Source organism: Chiroxiphia lanceolata, chromosome 5 (assembly GCF_009829145.1).
Source record: "Chiroxiphia lanceolata isolate bChiLan1 chromosome 5, bChiLan1.pri, whole genome shotgun sequence".
Taxonomy (NCBI): domain Eukaryota; kingdom Metazoa; phylum Chordata; class Aves; order Passeriformes; family Pipridae; genus Chiroxiphia; species Chiroxiphia lanceolata.
The window spans coordinates 61982493-62005372 of NC_045641.1; the positions used below are offsets into that span (position 1 = coordinate 61982493).

The 22880-nt window shown below is 39.1% G+C and overlaps 1 protein-coding gene across 14 annotated transcripts in view; it reads left to right on the forward strand.

The window, feature by feature from the left end:
* ERC1 (ELKS/RAB6-interacting/CAST family member 1) overlaps positions 1-22880 on the forward strand; it is a 289340-nt gene that overhangs the window by 218866 nt on the left and 47594 nt on the right. For all 14 annotated transcript variants that reach the window (XR_004357059.1, XR_004357060.1, XR_004357061.1 and 11 more), the window contains one exon: positions 13754-13898. Coding sequence is in view for 11 of the 14 variants with exons in the window: in XM_032687654.1 (XP_032543545.1) it covers positions 13754-13898 (145 nt within the window). In the remaining 3 variants the exon portion in view is untranslated. The remainder of the gene's footprint in view (positions 1-13753; positions 13899-22880) is intronic.

Here is a 22880-nt window from a genome sequence, read left to right on the forward strand (position 1 = left end):
ATCATTATCCAGAAACTGAGGACAGAAAAGTTAGAATTAGAAAGACGTATTACTGTGGCAGGGAAAATTATTAACCACAGGGACAGACTCACAAGGATAGCAGCCAGTTCCTCATGGCTTTCAGTCACAAGTAGATGTCCTTTCCTGAGCCCCCCTGAATAAATTATTGGCTTCAATGGGAGCAACTGGATACAATATAAGTATTTGTTCTTTACAGAAAATCAGACTGGATAAAATCAATAAGCCTTGACTCTGCCTACTGTAGGCTCTGAAACAATCCACAAAAGTGAAGGAGATCCTCTAAGTAGCATAAAACAAAATAAAATTAGCAGGTGGAAGAAGTTACTTTTCACACAATTGTTTTTACTTGTAGGAAAAGTAATCATGAAACAAATAGCTTCAGGAGGGTTCATCCTGGATAAATCTGGTGGGTTAACTGCTACCTACATCTGTTTTACCAATCCTTTTCTTTTCCTCTTTCCTTATCTAGATTTTTTTTTTTTACTTTGGACAGTTCAATAGCATTCTTATCTTCAAGTGTTTGGTGAATTCTCACATAAATTTTCCTCAAACTTGCTCTCCTTCATCTCTTTCTCATATGTTCTTGTCCTCTGAACTTCTTTCAGGTGTGTCTGTGTTTTCCATGAAGCAGCTTCCAAAGGACACGCTACCTTATTATGGCTGTAGTTTGTTGCTATAGTTTTAAGATTTGAAAGAACTTTGAAGAGTGAAAATAATCAGGATTGCTTTCACTGTTTGCAGAACGATTGTACAGAATGACTTATTGTCAGCAAAGTTGTAGGAAAGTCTTCCCTTCTGCCAGTAAATGCTCAAGATGAAGCTTCCTTCCCTTTTCTTATTCATGCTTCTTGTTGTTGAGTGACGCATACTGAAAAAAATACATACCCAAGTGAAACTTTTGTTTTGGTCATCCATTAAGGCATTAAGGATCTGAAGGAGGCAAAGCAAGTTTTTCTTTTGTCCTGTTTTGTGTGAACATGGGAAGCCTCCATTTGAAGAGTGTCCTGTTGCTTCCAATGAGAACAGCAGAAGTACAGTCAGCACATGCCTCACCTTTACCTGAGGGACAACTAGAATAGCAGGCAGTCATGGCAGGTTGTGTTCCTCTACAGCCTGGAAGGTCTGTGTGATGTAAGTGTTTAGAGAGATAAGATTCCCAGAGTATTTAGAGCAGAAAAGACCCACTGCTTTGTTTCATAGCTTAAAATGAGTTCTCTTTTGTTCTTTCTCCTGAAAACATAACCTATGGTGTAAGAGCAACATTACTTTTAGCTGAGTGAGAGTTCTCAGGAGTCTAACAATGCCGTCATCTCTGTCACCACCTCAGTTTCTTTCCAAATGCCAAACCCAAAACTCAGATCACAGTCCTTGATCACAGTGAGAACATCCATATTACAGCCTAAATTGCATGTCAGTTTCTTCAGCTTGGGAAAAAAGAAAAAAACGGCAAAAAAACCCACTTTTGGTGAAGGATCTGCTTGCAGACAGAGAAACCAATGAGTTCCCTTTCAACTCCCGTGTTGCCTTAACGTTTCGAGTCAAACTTTTACAGCGCAGGAGAGACCTAAAAGCTAAAACGGAATGAAAAACAACAGATGGAGAATATTTATTTCTTGGGTGGGGAGCTATGGCTGAAGAATAGGATTATATGAGTATGTTGCCTGCGCGGTGTTGTCAGCGCAGTAATGCGTTGCAGGAGGAGGGTTTCTGAGGGTGGTATTTGGCGTTAAAGGCAGCAGGGCCCGGGCAGCGCGGGCCCTCGAGGAGAGGCGGCGGTGGGGCCGAGGCCTATTGTTTCTGTAAGCGGTTGCAGGGCTGTCCAGGTGTCCTGATTTAAAGGCTGCTCCTTGAGACAGGAAATTGTATCTTGTTCTGAGGTTTACTGTAATAAAGTACATAGTCCTGGGGGAATGTGCTGCTGGGCCCATGAATCACTTTATGGGCTGGCTGTTCTGACCTCAGCCCTGTGATTTATTCACGCCATACCGCAGCAGGAATGGCAAAAATGTAACCGGCGCATGGTCTTCCCAGCCTCCCCCTTTCTAGCCCAGATGGGCCTTTAACTGGGAGGCTGCCATAAATCCATAAACGCAGGTTTGCTCAGGGCTGGCAGCTCCACTTGTCCTGCCCGAGAGCTCTCTGCTGTGCATCTGCTGGGGATTTGGTGGTAGGGGAATCCTCTCGCTCCTCAGGTGTTTCCTTTGTAGTTTTGTGGCCTCATAGTTTCTTGTGTGTAGAAGTGAAGAATCTCAGTGTACTCGTGATGCTCCTAGCAAAAATAAGGCATCTTGAAGTGTGCAAGTTTTTGGTAATCCCTTTTTTTCCTTTAAGCTAACAATAAGCAACAACAAAAAAGGAGCCCCTACTGTTTTCAGCTCAGGATATCACTCTTTTACAGTGACAGACTTGACAGATGTACCCTTAAGTAAATAGTAGCATTTGCATTTACAGAGGTAGTTAAATGATGTGCTTTTGTTTGAACCACAAATGGCAGGCATGAAGAGTAGATCGTGACTCTCAACTCCACTAAGCCATGTTTCTATTTCAATTGACAGTGTTCGTTTACATGTTTTGCATTTAGCAGTTGTTAGTTTTAAAAATCTAATACTTTTCTTTGGTGGTGGTCTTTCCATCTCAGTCTTTAAAACATTTATTCTGCATGAAGCATCCTTATGTTTTCCTGACGTTGTACAGAATACCTATTTCTTTTGGATAGTTTTAGGATTAAAAGTTGTCCACGTCACTCATGTTCGCACTGCCTCACAGTTATTTTCTGCCCCTCTTCCCTGTGAATGTCCATACAATTAAGTGTAAGTCTTCACTGTGTATTCTTCTCATGAATTTGTCTGGTTTAATCTAATTGTTTTAAATAGTTTAGACATTGTAGGGAACTGGCAGAAAGAACCTTTAATTTTTCTTTTAATTAGTTTGTAAATAGTACTGTTAGCTGTAACCTGTTTAGCAGTCCTCTTCCTTGCAATGCACTTAAATTTTTGCCTTGACCTTCTCATCCCGAAGTCAGCCAGGGAAAATATGCACAATTTTTCCATCAAGTAGATTAAATTTAAACATCTTGAAATTTAGTAAGAAACTTTTTTGCACACAAGTCTCAATAACTAAGTAGATGCCAAATCATATTCTTAGCAATTAAAGGGCAACTGCCAAAATAAGAAAGAGGTTACTTAGAAGAAGGTAGGGGAACTTCCACTGATCTATAGTAGAGGCAGGTTTTCATGAGAGCTGGTTTTTTGTATGATACAAACTGGTTTAAGTCTGTTTCTTCTGTTTCATATCCTTGAAATTGGAGAGGTTTTACTTTTTCTGAGATTAGAGTTATATCTGTAAATTTACGTGTGATCATGTTTCTTCAATAAAGCAGTTTACTTGGGATTTTTGTTTAAACTACAGGATAAACACAGATTCAAATTTGCTCAGTTGAAGAGGTGTTGGTAGCTAGAATGTGCTAAAATGAGGTTTTTCCAATTCCCTCACATATGAATGACTTCCTCTCTCACTTTCTATGTGTTTCTTAAGGTTCACGCACCCTGGGTCTCGTTACAAAACAGACAATAACAGCTTACTTTGAGATTGTTGAGTTTCTCTTTATTTGAATAAAGCTCTTTAAATCTCTACAAGAAAAAAGGCTTTGCATACCATTATGTTTAGCAGGGATCTGATAATAAAGGGTTGTCAAGGGTCTGTTTGCATGGTTTAGATCAGACTTAACAGTGCTTGCTCTGGAGCAACTGAACATTTTGCATCATGCAGCTCCGGTTTCATCTCAAGAAGAACAGGGACTGGATAGAGATAAAAACAGAAAAGAAGGCAGTAGGATGCTCCTTACTTACTGTAGAATGCCAATTGCTTCAAACATCTGGAAAATTATCTTCAGAGCTTATCAGAAAATACCGTAGTGCCCATTCAAACAAATCTTCTGTACTCAGAGACTGCAAGTAGCTACACCTGCTTTCAGATCCGAATCTGAAAAAGGAAATTAAAGGAAACCTCTCAGGCCCCTTCTGCCGCAATTACAGAACTAAATATATCCAAATTTTATCCATAGCTCCTGACACCTGCTCCATTCCTGTCCTCAACCCTTTCAACAACTCCTGTTTGCTAAGAAACACTTTTTTGGCATTACTTAAGTAGATGTCATTGGAGCTACCAGGATCAGGAGGCAAAGCGATGCCTCAGTGTTTAAGGAAGCTGCATCCAACCTCTTTTCCCCCTGATGCTGCTATTCCTGTCCTTATCCAGACCCTTGGCATTTCTTTTGCTCTCCTTTTAATCCATCTCCTGGGCAGCAGCAGCAACCAGAGAAGACTGAAATACAGGTAGTGAGCATCAGGATTAGGATAGAATAGAGATCAACATTAGTGCTGCTGTTTTACTACCACCATCTTTGCCAAATTAATGTAAACAGTCCCGTATACTCTGTCTGACTTTATAGGAAATATATCTCTTTAGAAATCAGACAGTGTGGTTCTAGAAGAGAGGCTTGGACAATCGTACTAAAGAACCCTCAGAGAAGAGGGAGTAGGAGCTCGCTCTTAAGTGAGACACATCCAGGCTGGTAATTAGATAGACAATAAATGATTAAAGCAATCCATAACTCCAGCAAGAAAAATTGTTGAAATGCAGAGGAAAATTGAGATGTTTGTAAAAGAACAACAAAATGAAGTAGCTCTACGCATTTAGTGTGTAACATGAAACCAGATGTCACAGGGATAACAGCAGTTAAGGGGAAATATAATAATATTCACAGCTGGAATGTGGGTACAAGTGGTTCAGGAAGGCTAAAAATGAAAGTACAGCTGGTGTATGTTAATGATACTAGAGATTCTGAGGAAATAAAAAAGTGATAGTATAAATTATAGCATTGCTTTGAGTGAAAATAACGTAAGGATAATAAAAGGGGTTATACAAAGAGAATGGATGGTATCCTGCTGTGGATTTTAGGTGTAGAGTTGTGGTAGATGTAAATAATAACAGAGAAATGTGGTTTTGTAGGAGATGTCTGTTTATTGGATACAAGTCAGAGAAACTGCTGGGCTTGTTAACTCAATAATTACTAGATCACCACAGGGTAATGTTGGTGTAAGACTTCAGGACTGTAATAAGTGTTGATGATACTAGAGAAGAAGTCATCACCAAAACCAACTTCAGCTGTAGTGACCACAAATTGAGAAAACTTATATTTAAATAAAAAAACTATGCTAAAAAAGTAAAATTTTCAGTTTCAAAGTAATACACTGAAAAATTGAGACTGTTAGGTGGCAAGTAAATTGGACAGAAGGACTCAGATTCAAGTGTAGAGGAAGTAGGGAATTTATTTAAATCAAAAGTCCAAAACTATAAGGACTTTGCATCCAAAACAAAGGGAGAAAAGTTTAAGAAAGAATTACAAAGCTGTGTATTTGCATCCAAAAGGGAATTAGCAGCAGCCTTAAAAAGTGGTCAAGAAAAAGAGACATTTCTGGGAAGCAGATATTACAGGAATAAAGTGAGAATTAGAGCTTCCAAAAGAAATAAAAATAAATAATAAACATTTTATAGCCACTGATACAATCCCTGATCAGGAATAGAAGTGGAATCACAATATGCTGAGGATAGGAATAGTATGAATATGGCCCCAGAATTAAATAAATGCCTTTGCCTTGGTTTCCAATGGGCAGATAGATAAAATATAAAGAAAGGCAAGTATGATCACCTGTCAGAATGACTCTGTCAAGCATTGAAATGAGGCAGATGCAGAAGTTAGATAAATTATACTAACCAGAAATAAAAGTCGTAATAGTCATTTAGAGGGAGGTCGATTCTCTGTCAGTTTGATTTGAGTATAAATATTGGATAGTTTTCATAAAACAACTATGTTACAAATCGTGACTTGAGTTTTTACACGATGAGGAACCACAGTAAGACTACCCTATTGCTGTCATCATTTTGGTGATATAACTGAAATTTCTTTCTGCTGTCCTTCACCTGGGTCTGATTCACAAAGGCATAAAGACAATTGTTTTCCCTCTAGTAATTGTGGTTGTTTGGTATGTTATAATCAATGTGAATTCCATGATTCACTTTCCATTCTTACATTTTGGCACTGCTGGCTGTGGCAACTAAGGGTTTGACACTGTCACGGCATCATGAAGAACTGCAGTTCCTCTCAGGATAAGCAACCTGTGGTCAGATTTGGGTTCCTCATGTTTATTCAGGGCTGGGTTTTAACTGACTCGCCAGGCAGCAGGGATACACAGTCAGTGGTGCCGGCACCAGGGACGGGGCAGGAACCTGAAAATGGGAGGGCAGAACCATCTCTTTCAGCAAGAGCCTGTCTTGTGTCAGCTTAAGCTGATTGTGAAACCACATGCTAACCTAAAGCTCTACCTGTACTTGACCGTATCCCAGGAAAAGAAATTAGAGCTGCCTTTCTTATAAGGCCATTTTTCAAAATCTGGTGGATGTATTCTGGTGGCCTGTGTTGCCTGGATGAAAACCATGCCTTAAATGTGTGCTCTATTCGCACTGCTCTTGAACTGCAAATGAAGAAAGAACGCCAGTTTCAGGACTCCCTTCTCAGAATAGCCAGCTCTGTGGGACTCAAGAGCCTTGTAAGTACTTCTGTCTCTCATCCAGCTTCGGCACCAAGGGCTGGTAAAACAAGGAAAGTCATCTTAAAAAAATGCTATGTTTTATAGGGACAGATCTCCCTTAACATCAGGTGCCAGGATTGAAAGTTCCTTCTAAAATGTGCCATCTTCAAGAACTTTCATTCTTCACAGGCAAGTAGGTAAGGCTCATGTACTGTCAGTTTGGCAGCTGTGATATGCAGCAGCCACTTTTTCACTGAAGGAATTCATCAATAAAAATTGTTCGGGAAATTAGTAGTGGGTTTGAAAGTTCCTCTGCGAAAGCCTTAGATTTGTTTTTTCTGGATGTGCTGGCAGACACAATCTAGGACTGTAGTGCAATTCTGAGTACTCAGAGCTGAGACATGAGCTAGGCTAGGAATTGCAAATTTTTACCTCAGGTGCCAAAGTGGTAAAATTAAAATGGAAAGCTTAACTCAAAGAAGGGCTAAAACATTGATGTGAAAGGTAGTATAAAATATTTATAGGAGTACTTGTGATTTTATCAAACATGTTGAGGGAAAGGACTTTGAAAGGCATTGCTTATTGATTATAGTAAGGATCGATGCTTCTGTGATCTTAGACAATTAGGATGTTAATGTGTGTAGGAAAATATATTATTGGTTTTGGGTTTTTTTAGACAAGGACAGTACAAGTGGTAATGCTTCCTGTGTCTGAAATTAATGTTGATTATTATCACATCATTCATACAGTGGAAAATTAAAGGGGCATCACTTTTGTGACTATACAACTATATTCCCAAAGACTTTGTATTTTTATCTTGTTTTCCCGTTGTGGTCACGTGTATGCAATGGCATTAAAAAGGTGTATATTCAGGAGGCTTCAATTTGCTGATGGCAAAAAACCACTTGTTTTCATCTCACTTGTTTTGCTTCAATTTTCAATTTCTTTTTCAGTAGCTGTGAGAGTGTAGATCAGGAGTGAGAAAGACTGCTGATATGCCATCCAGGCCAGGCAAAGGAAACATGCAGGTTCAAGGACAGGAATGGAAAGAGTGTGGTATTATCCCTTTTGACTGAAGGTGTAAGTCTGTGTTTGGGAAATTAATTTGCAACCTGAGATTTGATTATTCCCAGCTGTAATTAAAAGGGTAGGTAGTACCTATTGCCAAGTTACGTTTTTTTCCCACTCTCTTGCAGCAAGGGGTTGCTACTGTTTCTTTTGGATAAAAGTTTGCTCACTTTGGGATACTTTGAGATGCATCTTAAACACTGCAGAATTTACAGCCAGTGCAGAATTTGGCAACTTGCTTATTAAGTGAGGTACTGGTCTGTTAGCACCATGGAATGTCATTCACTGGTCTGACTGCCAATATTTTTCAAGGTTACTTTTAAGAACCAAATCGTGATACCCAGAGCAATGTGAGGACTGTCTCCTCCCTGCGAGGTACTGACAGGATGGTGGCTGTTAATTGCCAGGATCTCAGGGTGATAGAAGCTGGAATTTACTCTCCATATGGTTCAGAGCAGTTAGAGTTTCTTAATTTTCTGAAGATGTTCTATAACCAGCAAAAAAGGTTGAGTTTGGAATTACCACTGCAGTGGCAGACATAGTTTATGACGAAAAGGATGATGCTGGCACCAAGGGACCTGTCCCATTGGATCAGTGGCTTGGTGTGTTTTATTAATAATTACTTTTTAAGGGTTTATTAAGTGTGACCCACCCAAACACGGTCATTCTACCAAACTCATGAAATTACTAAATACTGTGTCCTGATGCTTTTATGTTCTAAACTGTCGCCCGTCTGTCTGGATCTCATAATACTGCAGTACTGCATCTGAAACTCTTTGCCTACTAGTTCTTTGTGTTGTTGTCACATCATGGGAGGGTTTTTTAATTAATCTGCAAATAATATAGTTCTTCTTGTAATGGTGATTCACCAGGGTAACTTTTACAAATGTCTGTGATAGAAAAGCATTAAAAGCTTTTATCAGCCTTTTCTGTAGGCTGTGAGTAAATGCAGTGGGCAAAAATCAGACAGCTGAAACAAGTGCCAGTTTTTTCATTCTGTGGTGACTGATGCCCTTACTGTGAGTCAACAGTTTATGAAACAGGAGAAAATTTCCATGTGTACTAAAGGCACAATAGCCACAATTACAGTTCATTTTAAAATGCCAGGTTGAAAATGCTGGCAGGTTAATCATCCCTCACAGAAGAGCAACAGTCTCTGTTGAAGGAACTGACTGAACTGCTGTGAGATTATAGCTTCCTGAGCTCTTCAAATTTGTGTTGGAGTCTTAAATATTGTAGTTTAATGTCAGTCAGAAGGAAAACAGATTTGATCTCTATAATTCAGCTAGGCCTGATGGAATTATCCCAGTTCCTCTGTGACATTAAAATCAAAGCTGCTGCTGATCTCAATATTGCTTTTGTATTATCTCATACACGCTTTCAGAAATACTCCACATAGGAAGAAATCTCATAATTTGAAATAAAATGTTATAGAACAATGTATTTATAACATTTCTACATGGACCATGTGTTCTCTGGCATATGTAAACATATTCTTTTAATGAATATGTATAGTTTTGATGTTTTGAGGCATCATTAATTCAGCACTGTTTGCAGCCCTGTTATTCTTTCTAATTATACAGCTGATAAATATTCCAGTGTTATAACCCTGAGAACAGTGCTGCAAGGTAAAAAATTGCTTTCCATTGTGTTTTACCAAATGAATTCCTCTCCTTCACTGGGAAGGAGCTGTGAAGGAATTACGTAGTCTCCTGAAACCGAGTGCTGTAGAAACCGATTTGAAAACATCTTGATTCTATTAGTATTTGTAAGCCAGAGGACAAAATTGGCTACCCTGGTAGTTAAAACATTTTTAGTGTTGTGGATGAACCTTTTTTATTACTACTTATTGGACTTACCCTGCTACGGCTTATTATCCAGGAATCCAGCATATTAGTCTTGCAGTGCTGAGGGTTACTGAGTAGTTAGGAAGTCTCATGTCCCCATTTGCAGAAATATGTGGTGGTTCACCAAAGAGGAAAAAGAGGAATGAAACAAGACTGGTGTGTGCAGTACTCCCAGGAGATGTGTTATGGTTTTCACCACACTGCACACTGGGGTCTTTTGGTGCTAGTGGGAGTTGGTAACTGAATCTATATGAGCTGTAGTTCCTTATTTTCTGGGTTCATTCAAATATTTGGTCACTCAAACTACCAAATCACTTATTTGTCCTCACCCAAGCCATACAAGAAATCTCATCTGTGCTGTGCGTGTCTTTTTTTCTAGGGCCTCTGTAAGCACATGTATGAGATCAAAGTACTCCAGAGGCAGCTCTGCTGACATATAACTATTCTGTAGCCATCTATTTAAAAAAGGCAAACCCATCTTTCTTTGCATTATTTTGTTAAGATTGCAAACAGAACAAATATGTTGATAATCATCTTCAGATTATATCTACCACTGTCTCTTAAGAATTGAACCTACTGGTCTTAGTACAGCTCCGGTCTGTATTGATCATAATCCACATTCATTGAAAGGCTTCAGCTTAAATAGAAGGGAAAAAAATAAATCCTCCTCCTAACTTTTGGAGTTGATCTTGAACCTGTTTTCAATAGATTTTTCTACACTCTTTCCATTTCAGGTTTCCTTGGGTAATATTCGGTCTGTTATAAAGTCTGCTTACCTCTTGTGAGCTTCCACACAGCTCGGTTCAGCCTACAGAACCTGCCCAAATGGAGAGAGAAATAGGAAGTTTTCCCCTGCTGAGTTGATGTTGCCACAGCTACACTACTACCAGCACCTGAAATGCCTGAACTAACTTAAGTGAGCTGTGTCTGTTTAGTGACTCTGGCACTAGCCAGCATTTTAAAAGATCAACCACCTTGGGTTGTGCAGCAAGTATGTGTTTTGCCTGCCTATGAGAACATTTCAGGACTCCCAGTTTTGTGAACTGAAGACAAGCAGTTTGCTGAAGAAGTTAAGCCTGTACCACTGACTGAGCCTCTGTGACTGACTGCAGCACTGCTGACAGATAGGTTTGTTCACATGCTACTAGCACCATTCACACAGCAGCCCATTTTCTCCTTCTTGCCACCTCATCTGTCTTACAGCATGTTCTTCTGGTCTCCCTGGGGATAACAGCTCTCAAGAAAGGAAACAAGTCACTCTTGTAGTGCTCTTCAGTCACAAACCTTGTCTTTTGCTTGGTGATATTTGCTTTTTGTGATCTTTTAGAATCATTTTGGCAGTTCCAACCTCTGTTGAGAACAATAGCACGCCATTACAGGCAGAGCTGACAGCGACACTTGCACTTCTCCCATATGAAACAGTATACAGTTAGCTTGCAGAATTCAAAATGCAGCTACAATGCCCTTATCACGTCACATTTTGCTTTCTTTTGTTCAAACTTCATCTTGTTTCAGTTCTAGAAAACAATCAGAAAGCCTTTCACCTTTCACCCCACTTCTTGACCAGCACCCCTGTCTCACTTTTCTAAGGCTTGCTGGTGAAAATTTTTCCACAAAAAAAAAAGTTATGGACTGTTATCCATATCTCATTTTCCTGGCCTTGAGGTTTTCATTTAAGAAGCAGAGATGGGCAACAAAGGATTTGATTGCAGAAGGTATATGCCTTATGTGCTATTTGAGCACCTCCAATTTCCATACCAGAGTAATGGCCATATAGATAGTGTTACTGAGATATTCTTGGCTCTGGTCCTGAATCATCAGCAAGGATTGTGGGTTTACTATTAAAAGAATAAGTGTTTCTTTGGAATCAAAACAGATTACTCTAAAGCAAGTGAAAATGACCAGAGCTCCAAGCCAGCCTGTCTTTCCCAGGATACCGATTGCTAGAAAAAAGCAGAGGTCATGGATCATGTTCTGTCACTTCACTCTATTGGTATTTTTCATGTTTCAGGCAGACATCCAAAATTGTACACTTTTCCACAAAGCAAAAGCAACAGAAACAAAATGGCAATAATAACACACCCACTAACCATTGTTCCCACACCTACAATCTTGACACTACAACTGGGAATCTGATGTGCACCTTTTCCTTTCTTCTTGCCTCCATGAAGTAATTAGAATATTTGTATTTCTTCATAGGATAAATGTATTTAGAATATCCTTCTATTATTCTCAAGTATCTGAAGAAATTTGCTTAACTTTGTGGTATTACATTTTGAAAGACAAGGAATAATTTAAGGAGCTAGTTTTTCTAGATGTGATCTAGACAGGATCCAAGTACTCTCTAAAGTGGATCTGTGAGATTTTTGATATGCTGGTAATTCATTTAAAGCAAGCTAACTCTGTTAGCATGTACAAGAGACAGTTGTGTAAACCCAGAGAGAAATTCCACCTAAAGAAAGTCCATTGTGTGAGTCCATTCTGCTGTCAGATGATGAACAATTTTGTCTGTTGAAACACACCTTTTCCTCTTGAAATACATGATTCTTTCTCATTTTTTGATACAGTGGCTTCATTTGAGATCCTGATAATAAACTTCTTTGTATTGATTGCTGCAGCAAAACTTAGGCTATGGTTGAAGTGACTGAGGAGATGAGGAGAGATCACCTCTTAGCAATTTTATTCTTATGCTCTAGTTTCTTCTGCTGTCCAGTGATCGAGGTCTTAAGGTTTCACTCACATGAATATTTCTAGGAGCTCAGTCACTGACTGGGATAAGAAGAAAACCAGGTCTTACACTGATCACTCTCTTCTGACCTAAACCTGCAATATGTGAGAAAAAGTCTTTCTTCCATCCCAGCTGCTGCTCATCATGTAGTTCTTTCCTGATACCATTCTATTAGAATGCTTTTCTTGCATCTTTAATGAAAGACTTTGGTGTGAAGGCAATGTTATTAGCACAATAATTGCTACTAACATGAGTAGCAGAATTGTTTTGGCACATTCGGTTATTTTTTTAAATCATTCTCTGAGATTATCAATATTAACATGCTTTTGTTTATAAACTACAGCATATAAAATTTTTTATTCTTTAAAAATTTGAATTTTTTGCTGATTTACCTGTATTTTGAACTGAGTTTTTAGGTGAAAGGTAGATAGGAAATCTGTAATATTCAGTTTGTCTTTCATCATCGCTTCTGCATGATGTCATCTGTCACATCACCACCACCATAAATGGTTAGGACTTCATTTTGTTCCTTCTCTGTGAGGTGATGAGAGATGGGACAAGCCACCCCTACCCTACTGGGCAATAAGGGCAAAGTTTGCTTTTATGTCCTGTTGCACATCCTGATTTTTCTGCACTAGATGGAGGTGAGAATTAAGGTCAAAGGACGTACGTAGTTGTTTTCCCTAACACAGATCAATCCTCTGAGTTCATTTAAGAACTGTTGATTTATGATCAGGGTAATTATCTCTGTCTTCTTTCTTCCCAGTATCTATAAAATATTTCTATATTTTATTTGTAAGAGTTTTCTTTCCCTTTTGAAAGTGTGTGACAAGGTTGGTTTTCCAGAGCTAGTTATTATGGTGCTTGGGGCTCAAGATCTTGCTACAGAATGTTCTTATTTATTGGTTGTTCACAAGAAAAGTCAAAGAATAGTTCAAGCATCCTTGAAGGCATCTATTTCAACATATGTTATGTAGCACAAAAATGTCTCTGTCACCATTTCCTTCTGGGAATATACTGTATTGTTCAAGAGATTTCAGTAAAATTGTCACATACCACCTTTCTAAAATAACTGCATGAATAGACAGTATAACCTAATGTAAATTAACACAGAAGTCATGATTCACCCAGTATTTGTGGGTATGTTCTCATAATCTGTTCTGGAAATGCTTAGAACGTTATAGAGAATGAAAGTGTTCAGCCAAAGTAATAGTTAATGTTAGTTATTAAAAACTGAGAAGCTGAGTGCAGAATAAGAACATATTTTTATATGTTTTTCTTATCCTATAAGCAACTATGTGGTATCAGCAGAGTCATTTAGGGGGAGGTGGGTGGGTCTTGACTTCCTTTTCCACCAAGGGACATATAACTGTGACAAATGTATTTACTGCTGCTTTTCAGAGTTGCACGCTGGTACAGCATCACAGTTCAACACTTTGTAAAGGCTTCCTCTCCATTTTGGAGGATAATAATGTCGTTTGTTTGGTTTGGGTTTTCAGACAAGAAGCCCTTCTTGCTGCCATTAGTGAAAAAGATGCCAATATTGCTCTGCTAGAGCTTTCATCCTCTAAGAAGAAGACCCAAGATGAAGTGGCTGCACTGAAACGAGAGAAAGACCGACTCGTGCAACAGCTCAAGCAGCAGGTGGGTAGAGGAGGGCTGGGAAAGAAACCGGTTAATAATCTGATGTAGGATTATTGTCTTGATTTATGGAACTAGTAACAGATTCAGGGAAAAGTAATGATCCTTCTCTTAGTGGTTTGTATTTGCCTTGTTGGTGAAGAAGCATAGATGGAAGAAGATTCTCCTTGCTGTAGAGCTCGAATATGAATGTGTTAAGCCACACAGTCTCTGCTGTGGTTTTTAACCTGTGACAGGAGCACCATATGGGAATGCCAGCTCCTGGAGTAGACTTTAGGAGGTCTCGTGCTTGTGAGGAGATTGGTCCTTTCCTATTTCTGGCCTCTCCCATTTCTGAGATATTTTTGTGTTGGCATAACAATTAGAAAAAGTATGATTCTATTCAAGCATTTAATACTGTATTTCAGTATTCAATGCAATGTGAAAAATATATTGCCAGTAAAACACAGAGGAAGCAAAAGGCATCCCTGGCAATAAGAGATTTAGGATCTGAAAAGATCTGTGTAGATTTTTCACTTCAGCACTTCTAGTGGTTTTTTCAGAGTTATTCCCTTGCCACATTCCTTGTAATAGCACATATGCTGCTGCCAATCGAGTATCAACTTCTTCAGTGCCACCATTTTCATCTTCATAAAGTTTTATGTGCAACATTTCATCTGTCAACCAGATGATTTCTGCTGCTGTCAAAGAATGTAAGACAAAAACAGGTCTGCTTTATGATAAGAGATTTCTCTGCTTCTTCCTTAGGAAACACAAGTAGGTTATTGGCCATATTGTTTAAGATAACAATTATATATGGTTTAATTGAAGAATAGTAGTTTTGTAATTTTTTATACCAGCTTCAGAATGAGCAAGAAGTATGGGTTACAGTCTTGTATTATTTACTTCTGAGCAAGAGTTGTAATTACTTTTGCTCGTCAGCCAGATGATCTTCTTCTAAAACAGGATTCATAAGTGCTCACAGAAGTGTAAAGTACTTGTTTTCTTCATGTAATTGTCTATTGCTGTAGCAGCCTTAATATATGTTACCACTCATTTGAAGAGAAATTAAAACTTTATTCTTAGTTCTTGTTCACCTAAGTTTAATGCAGGTGCTTTCATGCCCCTTGCCCTTTCCAGTTTCCTTCTGATTATCCTTTGTTGGTAGATGGAACAATCTTTAGTACTTTGTGGTGAGTTTTTTCCTGCTGAAAATTTGTGTATATTTAGTGTATTAAGGTTGTGCTTATCTGTAATGACTTAGGTTTCAGTTAAGTGACTTTTTTAAACATTGTTGTGGTTCATATCATTATCTTTCAGTGCTATATATGTAGTATAAGTATAAAACCAAAGGTATTCTCCAATGCATCCTCAGTTCCCAAGGCAGGATACATGTTTACATGTAAACAATCTAAACTATAATTAAAAAATACCTGAGAAATATTTATGTGACCAAATAGAGATTTGACACATCCTCACTAAATTCTATCCTACATTTTAAGGATGTGTCATCTTTTATCCTTTTTTATGTACAGCTTTCAATACATTGAAGGAAAAACTCTACAAAGATGTTTATAATAGGAAAATAATAGTCACCACCTCTGTAAGTTTCAGGGAATCTGAAGTCCCATTTGTTTTTTTCAGTACCAGTATATACTTTTCTGCATAAACTCAAATCACACCAACTTTGACAGTTCCAGAAATAGGAGATGGGTCAGAAGAGAAGGTGATGAGATTTTACAGTATCCTCATTACTGATGTAGTCAAGGGGAATCTTATTCTTCTACATGCTTTGCAAATATTCTGTGTACTTGGCCCCTGCAGTCTTCTTCAGCTTTTACAGGTCACCAGCCTCATATTTTCCACCAAAACAACTCTGCTGCTTCATCAATTTAAGCTTTCTCTACATGGACCCTTTTCTGCATCTTGAGAACAAGGGTCCATCTGTGTTTGCCGGCTCCACAGAACCGTATCACATTTCAGGAACTTCCTAAAAGTTCACCTGTAATTCTTAAATTTAGAGTAGAAATTGTGAATGAAAAAATCTTTCAGACTTGCACATATTGAACACAGCTGTTCAAGAAAGGCAAGTGATGCCACTAATCAAGATATTCTGGAAGACTTTGAAAAGCAGTTCTGGAACCCAAAAGGTTTATTCAACCGTTCAGATTCAGAGCTGTGAGCCTGACCTCGCTAATCTCTGTTTCAGAACTGTTGAGCTCCCTGATAAGTATTTGGTGTTTCCATCCATCCCAGTACTAGGAAATGCTTAGACTTTGTGGTGGGAAAGCAGCTCTTTCAGTTGGCGGGCAGACACAGTTGACTAAAAGATTCCCGTTTCCACATACGTAGGATGCAAATAGAAATGCTGAGCAATATCGGAAGGGGGTGGTTTGTGGGAAGAGTTATGCATGCTGTGGTACCATAGGTCTGATTGCTGAATCTCACTGCAAACTGGAAAGAACTGGAAAGAGCTTCTGACACAGATAGTGCTTTAGGAAAGCAATTTTCTGACTGTGCTGCAACAGTGAGTGTGAATGGATCCAAGCATGTAGGATAGGATTTGGATTATGCCTTTTCATTGCTTGTGCCAGTTACCATTGACTAACTTGCTGTTAATTGACCTTTCTTAGAGTATAGAAAGATATAACACTCTCACAAAACAAAAACTTCTTCTAAGAATTTCAGGTGATTTTTATTTATTTGAAAATATTGGCAAAGACACATAGATTCGTCAAGGAAAGGTTGCAAGGATTCTGGAGGACGCCGTGGCATTCCTCACTGTAACTCTCCTTTCTCCTTTCCCAACACTGTCACGTTCCCGGTCACTCACAGGGCAAGGGTACTGCTGCAAAAGAGAGGGAAAGGAGTCCTGCCAAGGACATTTTGGTTCTTTAATTTCTCTAAGTATGTGCATTAAAGTTTGGATGAAGAGAAGCATTTTGGAAAGAGGATATGGCATCAATGTTGTTTTAATTTAGAGTTTCTAGGCTCTGAATTGCAGGAATGTGCCTCAATATAGAGACCATTTCCTAATGAGGCACTCGGCATTGACCAGGCTCTCCAGTAAATGGAGCTGCCTGTTTCATATTGGTTGTCAGTTTGTGTGAGGGATTTCCTCTATCATTGGGAAGGCAGGCCGATTGCAGGGCGAGGGTCACCAGCTAATGTGGTCCCAATTTACTTCCTCCCAGGGTACTCTGTCTCCGTGGGTAGTTCATGGAGAAGCAGTGGTTGGGAGGTTGCTTCGCCAGAGGGGGCCGGGGCTGATGCAAGAGAGCAGATCTGGAGGTTGTCTAACCAGGTCCAGATGTCGCGCGGCGAGCGCCAGCCCGCGCGCTCGGGTTGTGCGCCACGGAGGAGCCCCCGCCGTGTGTGTCACACTGGAATTCACAGGGGCCCAAGGAGCCTTGGCCTACTTTGTGGCAGCACATCCACCGCTCATCTGTTAGAAAGTAGCCTGTTTGCCATTTATTCCTTCCCTTGTCAAGCTAAGTTTTAAGGATGAGGATATATTTATTGCAGCGGAGCAAAGCACTGCTCTTCGGCTTTGAGTGGTAAAGGGAAGGCGTATCTGAATGGGCTGAGGTTTTCCTGTCTGTGGGCTTTGAGCCTTAAATGCTTGGGGTTTTCTGCTAGGAGCTGTTTGTAGCAAAGGCTGTCATTATCTGTATTTGTACAGCATCTAACACAGTGGGGGCCTGACTTGACCAGCATCTCTATGCACCACCATGCCATAAATGCAAAGTAGTGGTGTTAAAATTTTTAGGAGGCTCTGAACAGTATTAGTATCTGTTTTCTGAGAGCATGGAGCATTATTCACATTAATTGTTTGTAAATCACCGTATTCACTTGTACTATTATATAATATTTCATAATTATTCTGGATTCTTTTATAATAGCAGAAGTTACCAGGAACTAGCTTGGCTCAGTGTTGTTGATGACAGGATATCAAAATTTTCATTTTAAGTGGTGTGACTTCAGGTTAGATTAATACTGGGTACATTTTTATTATGCTACCTTTTCCTAAATAGAAGTTATTTTCAGATCAGTTCCTCAGTTCTTTATGAACATGTTGAGTTTTTATCCTATACTTCAGCATGCTCCCAGAACCAACTAACATAAGCTTTCTCCACGTATTTCATGAACATATATTTCCATCTATCATGCAAACTGTTAGTGAAAAATACTGAATAGTAATGAGCTCTGCGGAACCCACTTGATTTGTCCAGTTACACCTGTACACTGGTCTTAAAGACTGTAAGTGAAGGAGACCTTCAGTCTTGGAAAGTCTTTTCTACGACTTGTCTGTCTATCATTTTATGTAATCTGTAATGTTACTTACTGCAGTTCAAGATCATTCCTATTTTTTCTGTGTCTTATGGGGAAAAAAAGACTTTCATGTTCTTGCCATAGACACACTTGCTGTTTGTTTGCACTAGACTTAGTGAAAAGAGTTCCTTTCTACTTTAGTGAAGGGAGATAAGAAACCTCCTGCTATTGGTTATGTAGTCAGCTTGCCTGCCTTTCAGAGGAATCTTTAATACCTGTCATTCCCTTCTTTATCCTCCTCAGGATTGTTCCTTCCTCTGTGGGCCAGCATGAATTTGAGAGACTGTTATTTACCATTCCCACAAATGGAGAGGAATTATTTGGCAATGGCTAGTAATAATAATAGTTAGCATTTATACAATATATAATATATATTTTATCTAGCCATGCAAGTGCCCAAGCTGTTTTCCCTGTGCTACTTTGTGCCTCTTCCCTATAGGACTTTGACTGACTTTCTTTATGAGGCCAAGGTACTGCAAAGACTGGTTTTCCAAGTAAATGTGGTTCATGGGATCATGGGAAAAAGGAAAGAATTTTAGATTCCAGAATAACTTCTCCCTCCAAAAATGCTATTTTCACACTGTTACTTGCTTCCCTGAAAACCCTGCACACTGACACCTGACACTCCTCTGCTGTGAACTTTTCCAAAGTGAAGTTCCACTGGTTGGAGTCATTTCTGTTTATAACAAAAAAATGTAAAACAGGTCAAAGGAGACTGACAGGCAAGCATTTTCCTCTTACTGCCATGGAGCTGTACCAGCATGACCACACTTCTGGCAGTTTTTATTACCACCCTGCCTGATGAAATAATACAGATTGAGAGAGGCATTCAGTTAGCTCTTTGCTTGCCCTGATTTGAAACCATGTCTGATGAGAGTGATCACCCCGTTAGCAAGCAAATTTCTTCTTCAGATGACATGGATACAATCACTGCAGGTAACTGCTAAATGTGGTGCTGTTTCTTCTGTAACAGAACCACTGTTGTTCTCTAAGAAATCCTAGCAGTGTGACAGTCCCCTCTGAAATTCAGTGAGGGGAAGTTTCTCCCAAACCAGAAGGCAACTTGGCAAGTTTAGGAAGATTTATGTAAGTTGTCTTGAGGGTGGTGGTGTTGGCTTTTTTATAGATGAGACAGAAAAGTTAATATTTGAAATGAGTGATGAGATTCAGGGCACTTGGTTCCATCTTTGTTTATTGATCTCTTCACCACAGTACCCATACTTGCACTAGCAAGAGTCCAAATGGATGCAAAAGTGGGGAAGGAAAACCTGTGCGATAAGAAAGTGAAGAACAGGCAGATGAGTTCTAAGGGATCATGTCAGAGATTTCTGCATGTATTGGTTAGAAGAGAAGGCACGCTGTGAATTCTGGTGTTCTCTGGATGCCAGGTTAACCTATTTGAAACAGCAACAGATTAATGCACTTTGCCAGAAACTTTTCAAGGAAGAGTGAAACAGTTTGAGAACTATTATCATTTATAGGGGTCTTGTTACATAAATAGTGCACTCACAACCTCATTTGTATACTGTCTCTGTAGAGGCAGTGTAAAGTTATCTTTTTTCAGGTTCTTGTACCACCACTATCTGGAGGGTTAATTGCAGCTTTTCAATTACTGGCTTTAATATACAAAAGTGCCAAAATATGTAGTTTTTATAGTATATTCTTAGCTGTACTAACAGGGTAGCTGGCATATATGTGAGCAGGCCGAAGTGGGGGAAATCACTCTGTACACTTCCTATTCAGGAAGCTGCTGGACTAGAAACAGAAGAAACTTCTGGCTGAAGTGAATATATATCCACTAATTGGCCCTCATCAAGCATTGCCAGCTGTCAAATTTAAGCATCGTGGCTTTTGTCGAAGGCCTGTAATCCACCTAGATTATCAATCACAGCGTTGCTTGTTTTGCCAGGCTTTGCTCCTCAGTAATTGTTTCTGTCAAGGGGGAAGTTTCTGCCAGGAGCAGACCCCAGCACCCTGACAGCAGCTGAGCAGGCACAGAAAGCAAGGCTTTGTCATGCCCTTGAGCAGCACTTCCTGAACAGAGCACAAGAAGTCCTTGCAGATTAAAAGAAAGCACCTTCTCCCTGCCATGTGTTCCAGACTTTTTTCCCATCATTTTTAATCATCTGTTAGTGCAGTAACAGCACTCAGTGCAGCATCAGCAGTCTTTTTGGGGGCAGCATTTCACCTTTCTGTGGTATTACTTCTACTCCCATTCCCCTCTCCCTCCTCCTTTTACCTTTACCCTTTGCCTCTGGTATGACTAAATAATAATGTATGCTCAGGTGAGCTCTTTGCTGTTGCTGGCCTCACAGTGCCAGCCTGTTGGCCCTGCTGTAAACAGCCATGTCTGCTTTCTGCTTGTGCCTTCACTCATTTCTCAACCTGTTCTTTTTGGGGTATTGCAGTGGCAGCTATGGAGATTTGCTTGAAGGGGAAGGTGTTTTGCCTCACTGACAGAGTGCCCTTTAAGATTTATAAAAGTACTGTGAAACTCAGATGACAATACAGTGTCTGCTACCGTTTCGTTCTAGACATTTGTAACATTTTAAAAAATACTCTGTGGACTACTCCCAAGTTTGTCCTCAAATCCAAGTTTGTTTCAAAAGCCTGTTTCATTCTATTAGAAATATTCCTCTGTTTATTGAATATATTAAGATTTTCATAGTCTAGTTTTACTGCTTTTTAGTTGACTAGAAGTTTGCACAAATAAATTTAAATTAATTGGATAATTGTCAATACCATGTAGGGCCACATATACGGTAGCTCTCATTCAAGGCTTATGAACTTCTGTAGTAAGTCATTTAGACAACATTGTCTCTGACTAGAAAATCAGGATTGCTGGACAAGTCTAGGTTAGCAGCTGAGAGACCCTATATCTCGTTTTTGTAAGTGATCAACTTGATGGAGATGGATATCAGATAAGATTGTTAAACCTACACTGGGAGAACCAGGCTTGTTAGCAGTATTGAAGAGTTAAGAATACTCAGTAAGCTTGGGTTTCTTCAGAATAGTGCACTAGGATATCTGATTTGAGGCCTGAAAAATAATCATTCCTTTGTCTGCAAGTAGTATTTCTGGACATTAGTGCAGTGTAAAAATAGTCACTGTCATTTCACATCACAGTTGTACCATACTACAGTGGTTTACTGTAGTTATCGTGACACAAATCACTGATCTGATACACAGTGTTTTTCAATTAAGTAAAGAGAATATATTAGAGCAGGTCTGTATAATGCACACATCCTACAGAGTATCTATGTAATTAATTCTATTTCTTCTTTGCTACAAAGTTTATGTTGAGAACAGTTACCCTCCCTCAGTTTCTAACAGTCTCTGTGTTAGTTGATGAGTCAGATTAGTTGATGAGATAGATTCAAAAGCTCAGAAAGAGTGGTCTGAACAGCTCAAGATTGCCAAAATAGTTGTTCATTCAAGGAATACAATTATGGGTGTATCTTCTTTTGCTTAACTTCTGTGGGTTTTGGGGTAGTTGGGAAGGACCCGTACATGACTGCTCCCTGTTTGTTGTCCGGTGTCAGGATGTGCCTCAGGGGTAAAATATCTGAGACTCTCTGACCACTGGTCCTTGTGGCTGGGTTGGTTTGGCATCACTCTCTTGGTATTTGAATTGATGATGTCTGAAGGATGACTGGAAACTAGAGTGATTTTATGTTTACACTTAAATCTTGTCATTTAGACCCATTGTTTAGGGAACTCTGAAGCATTGGTAACAGGGAGGATTCCACTTAAACATGTAAAAATTCTTGATGAAATAAACCCATGAATATATTTTTTTGGGAGGAAGCATCGATTTCACACCAAAATTTCAGATACAGGAAGGTTTTGAATTACTTGTTTGAACTCAGTAAAAATACTGTGATTTTCCAAGATGGGTGTGTAACCATCCTTACTGGTATTTCATTGATTGGATGCAGGTTTTTCTATACTAAATTAGTCCTGTTCTTTTGGGCTGTTTTACCTGACACACTGACAATTGTCTAGGAGACATGTCCCTTTACCTCAACTTCATTCAAAATGTGCTAACTTGGTACAATACATTTATTGGTATTATTCCCCAGGGAACACACAACACACTGAACAGTTTCATGCTGATGCCATAAAGTAGACTTTATTTGTGGTTACTTGGCTTTGGATGAAAAGGTTAACAAACCTGTGACATCAACAACTATCTTATATAAAAAGCAATTCACATATTGGTAGTCAGTAGAAGTGTAGTGGCAGAAAGCTGAAAGGCATTCTACCAGCTTTAATATTGGTTTTAATTTGTGTAAGGTCTGTAACTGGTGAGGTGATAGATGATTCAAGGTGTGTTCCAAAAATGTGTAAAGGAGAAAGTGAAGTCAGAGATATGAGGTGACTGATTGGGTTCATAAACCAAATATGTAGAAGGTTTCAAGTAGATTACAGATTAACAGTTGTATGACTTAATGTGTTAGTGATGTGTTCTTTACTTGAAGGGGGAATGATGGAAAGAATAGAAATATGTAATGAAAATTAATGATCTATAAGATAGAATATATTGCATATTTGTGATTTTACTGTGTTATTTTGGGAGTAACATAATAAATCAGTGCTTTTTTTTGCTCAAGAAGAGAAAAATGCATAGTCTACAAAAGAGAATTTTAATCCCCACCAGCTTAAAAATTGATA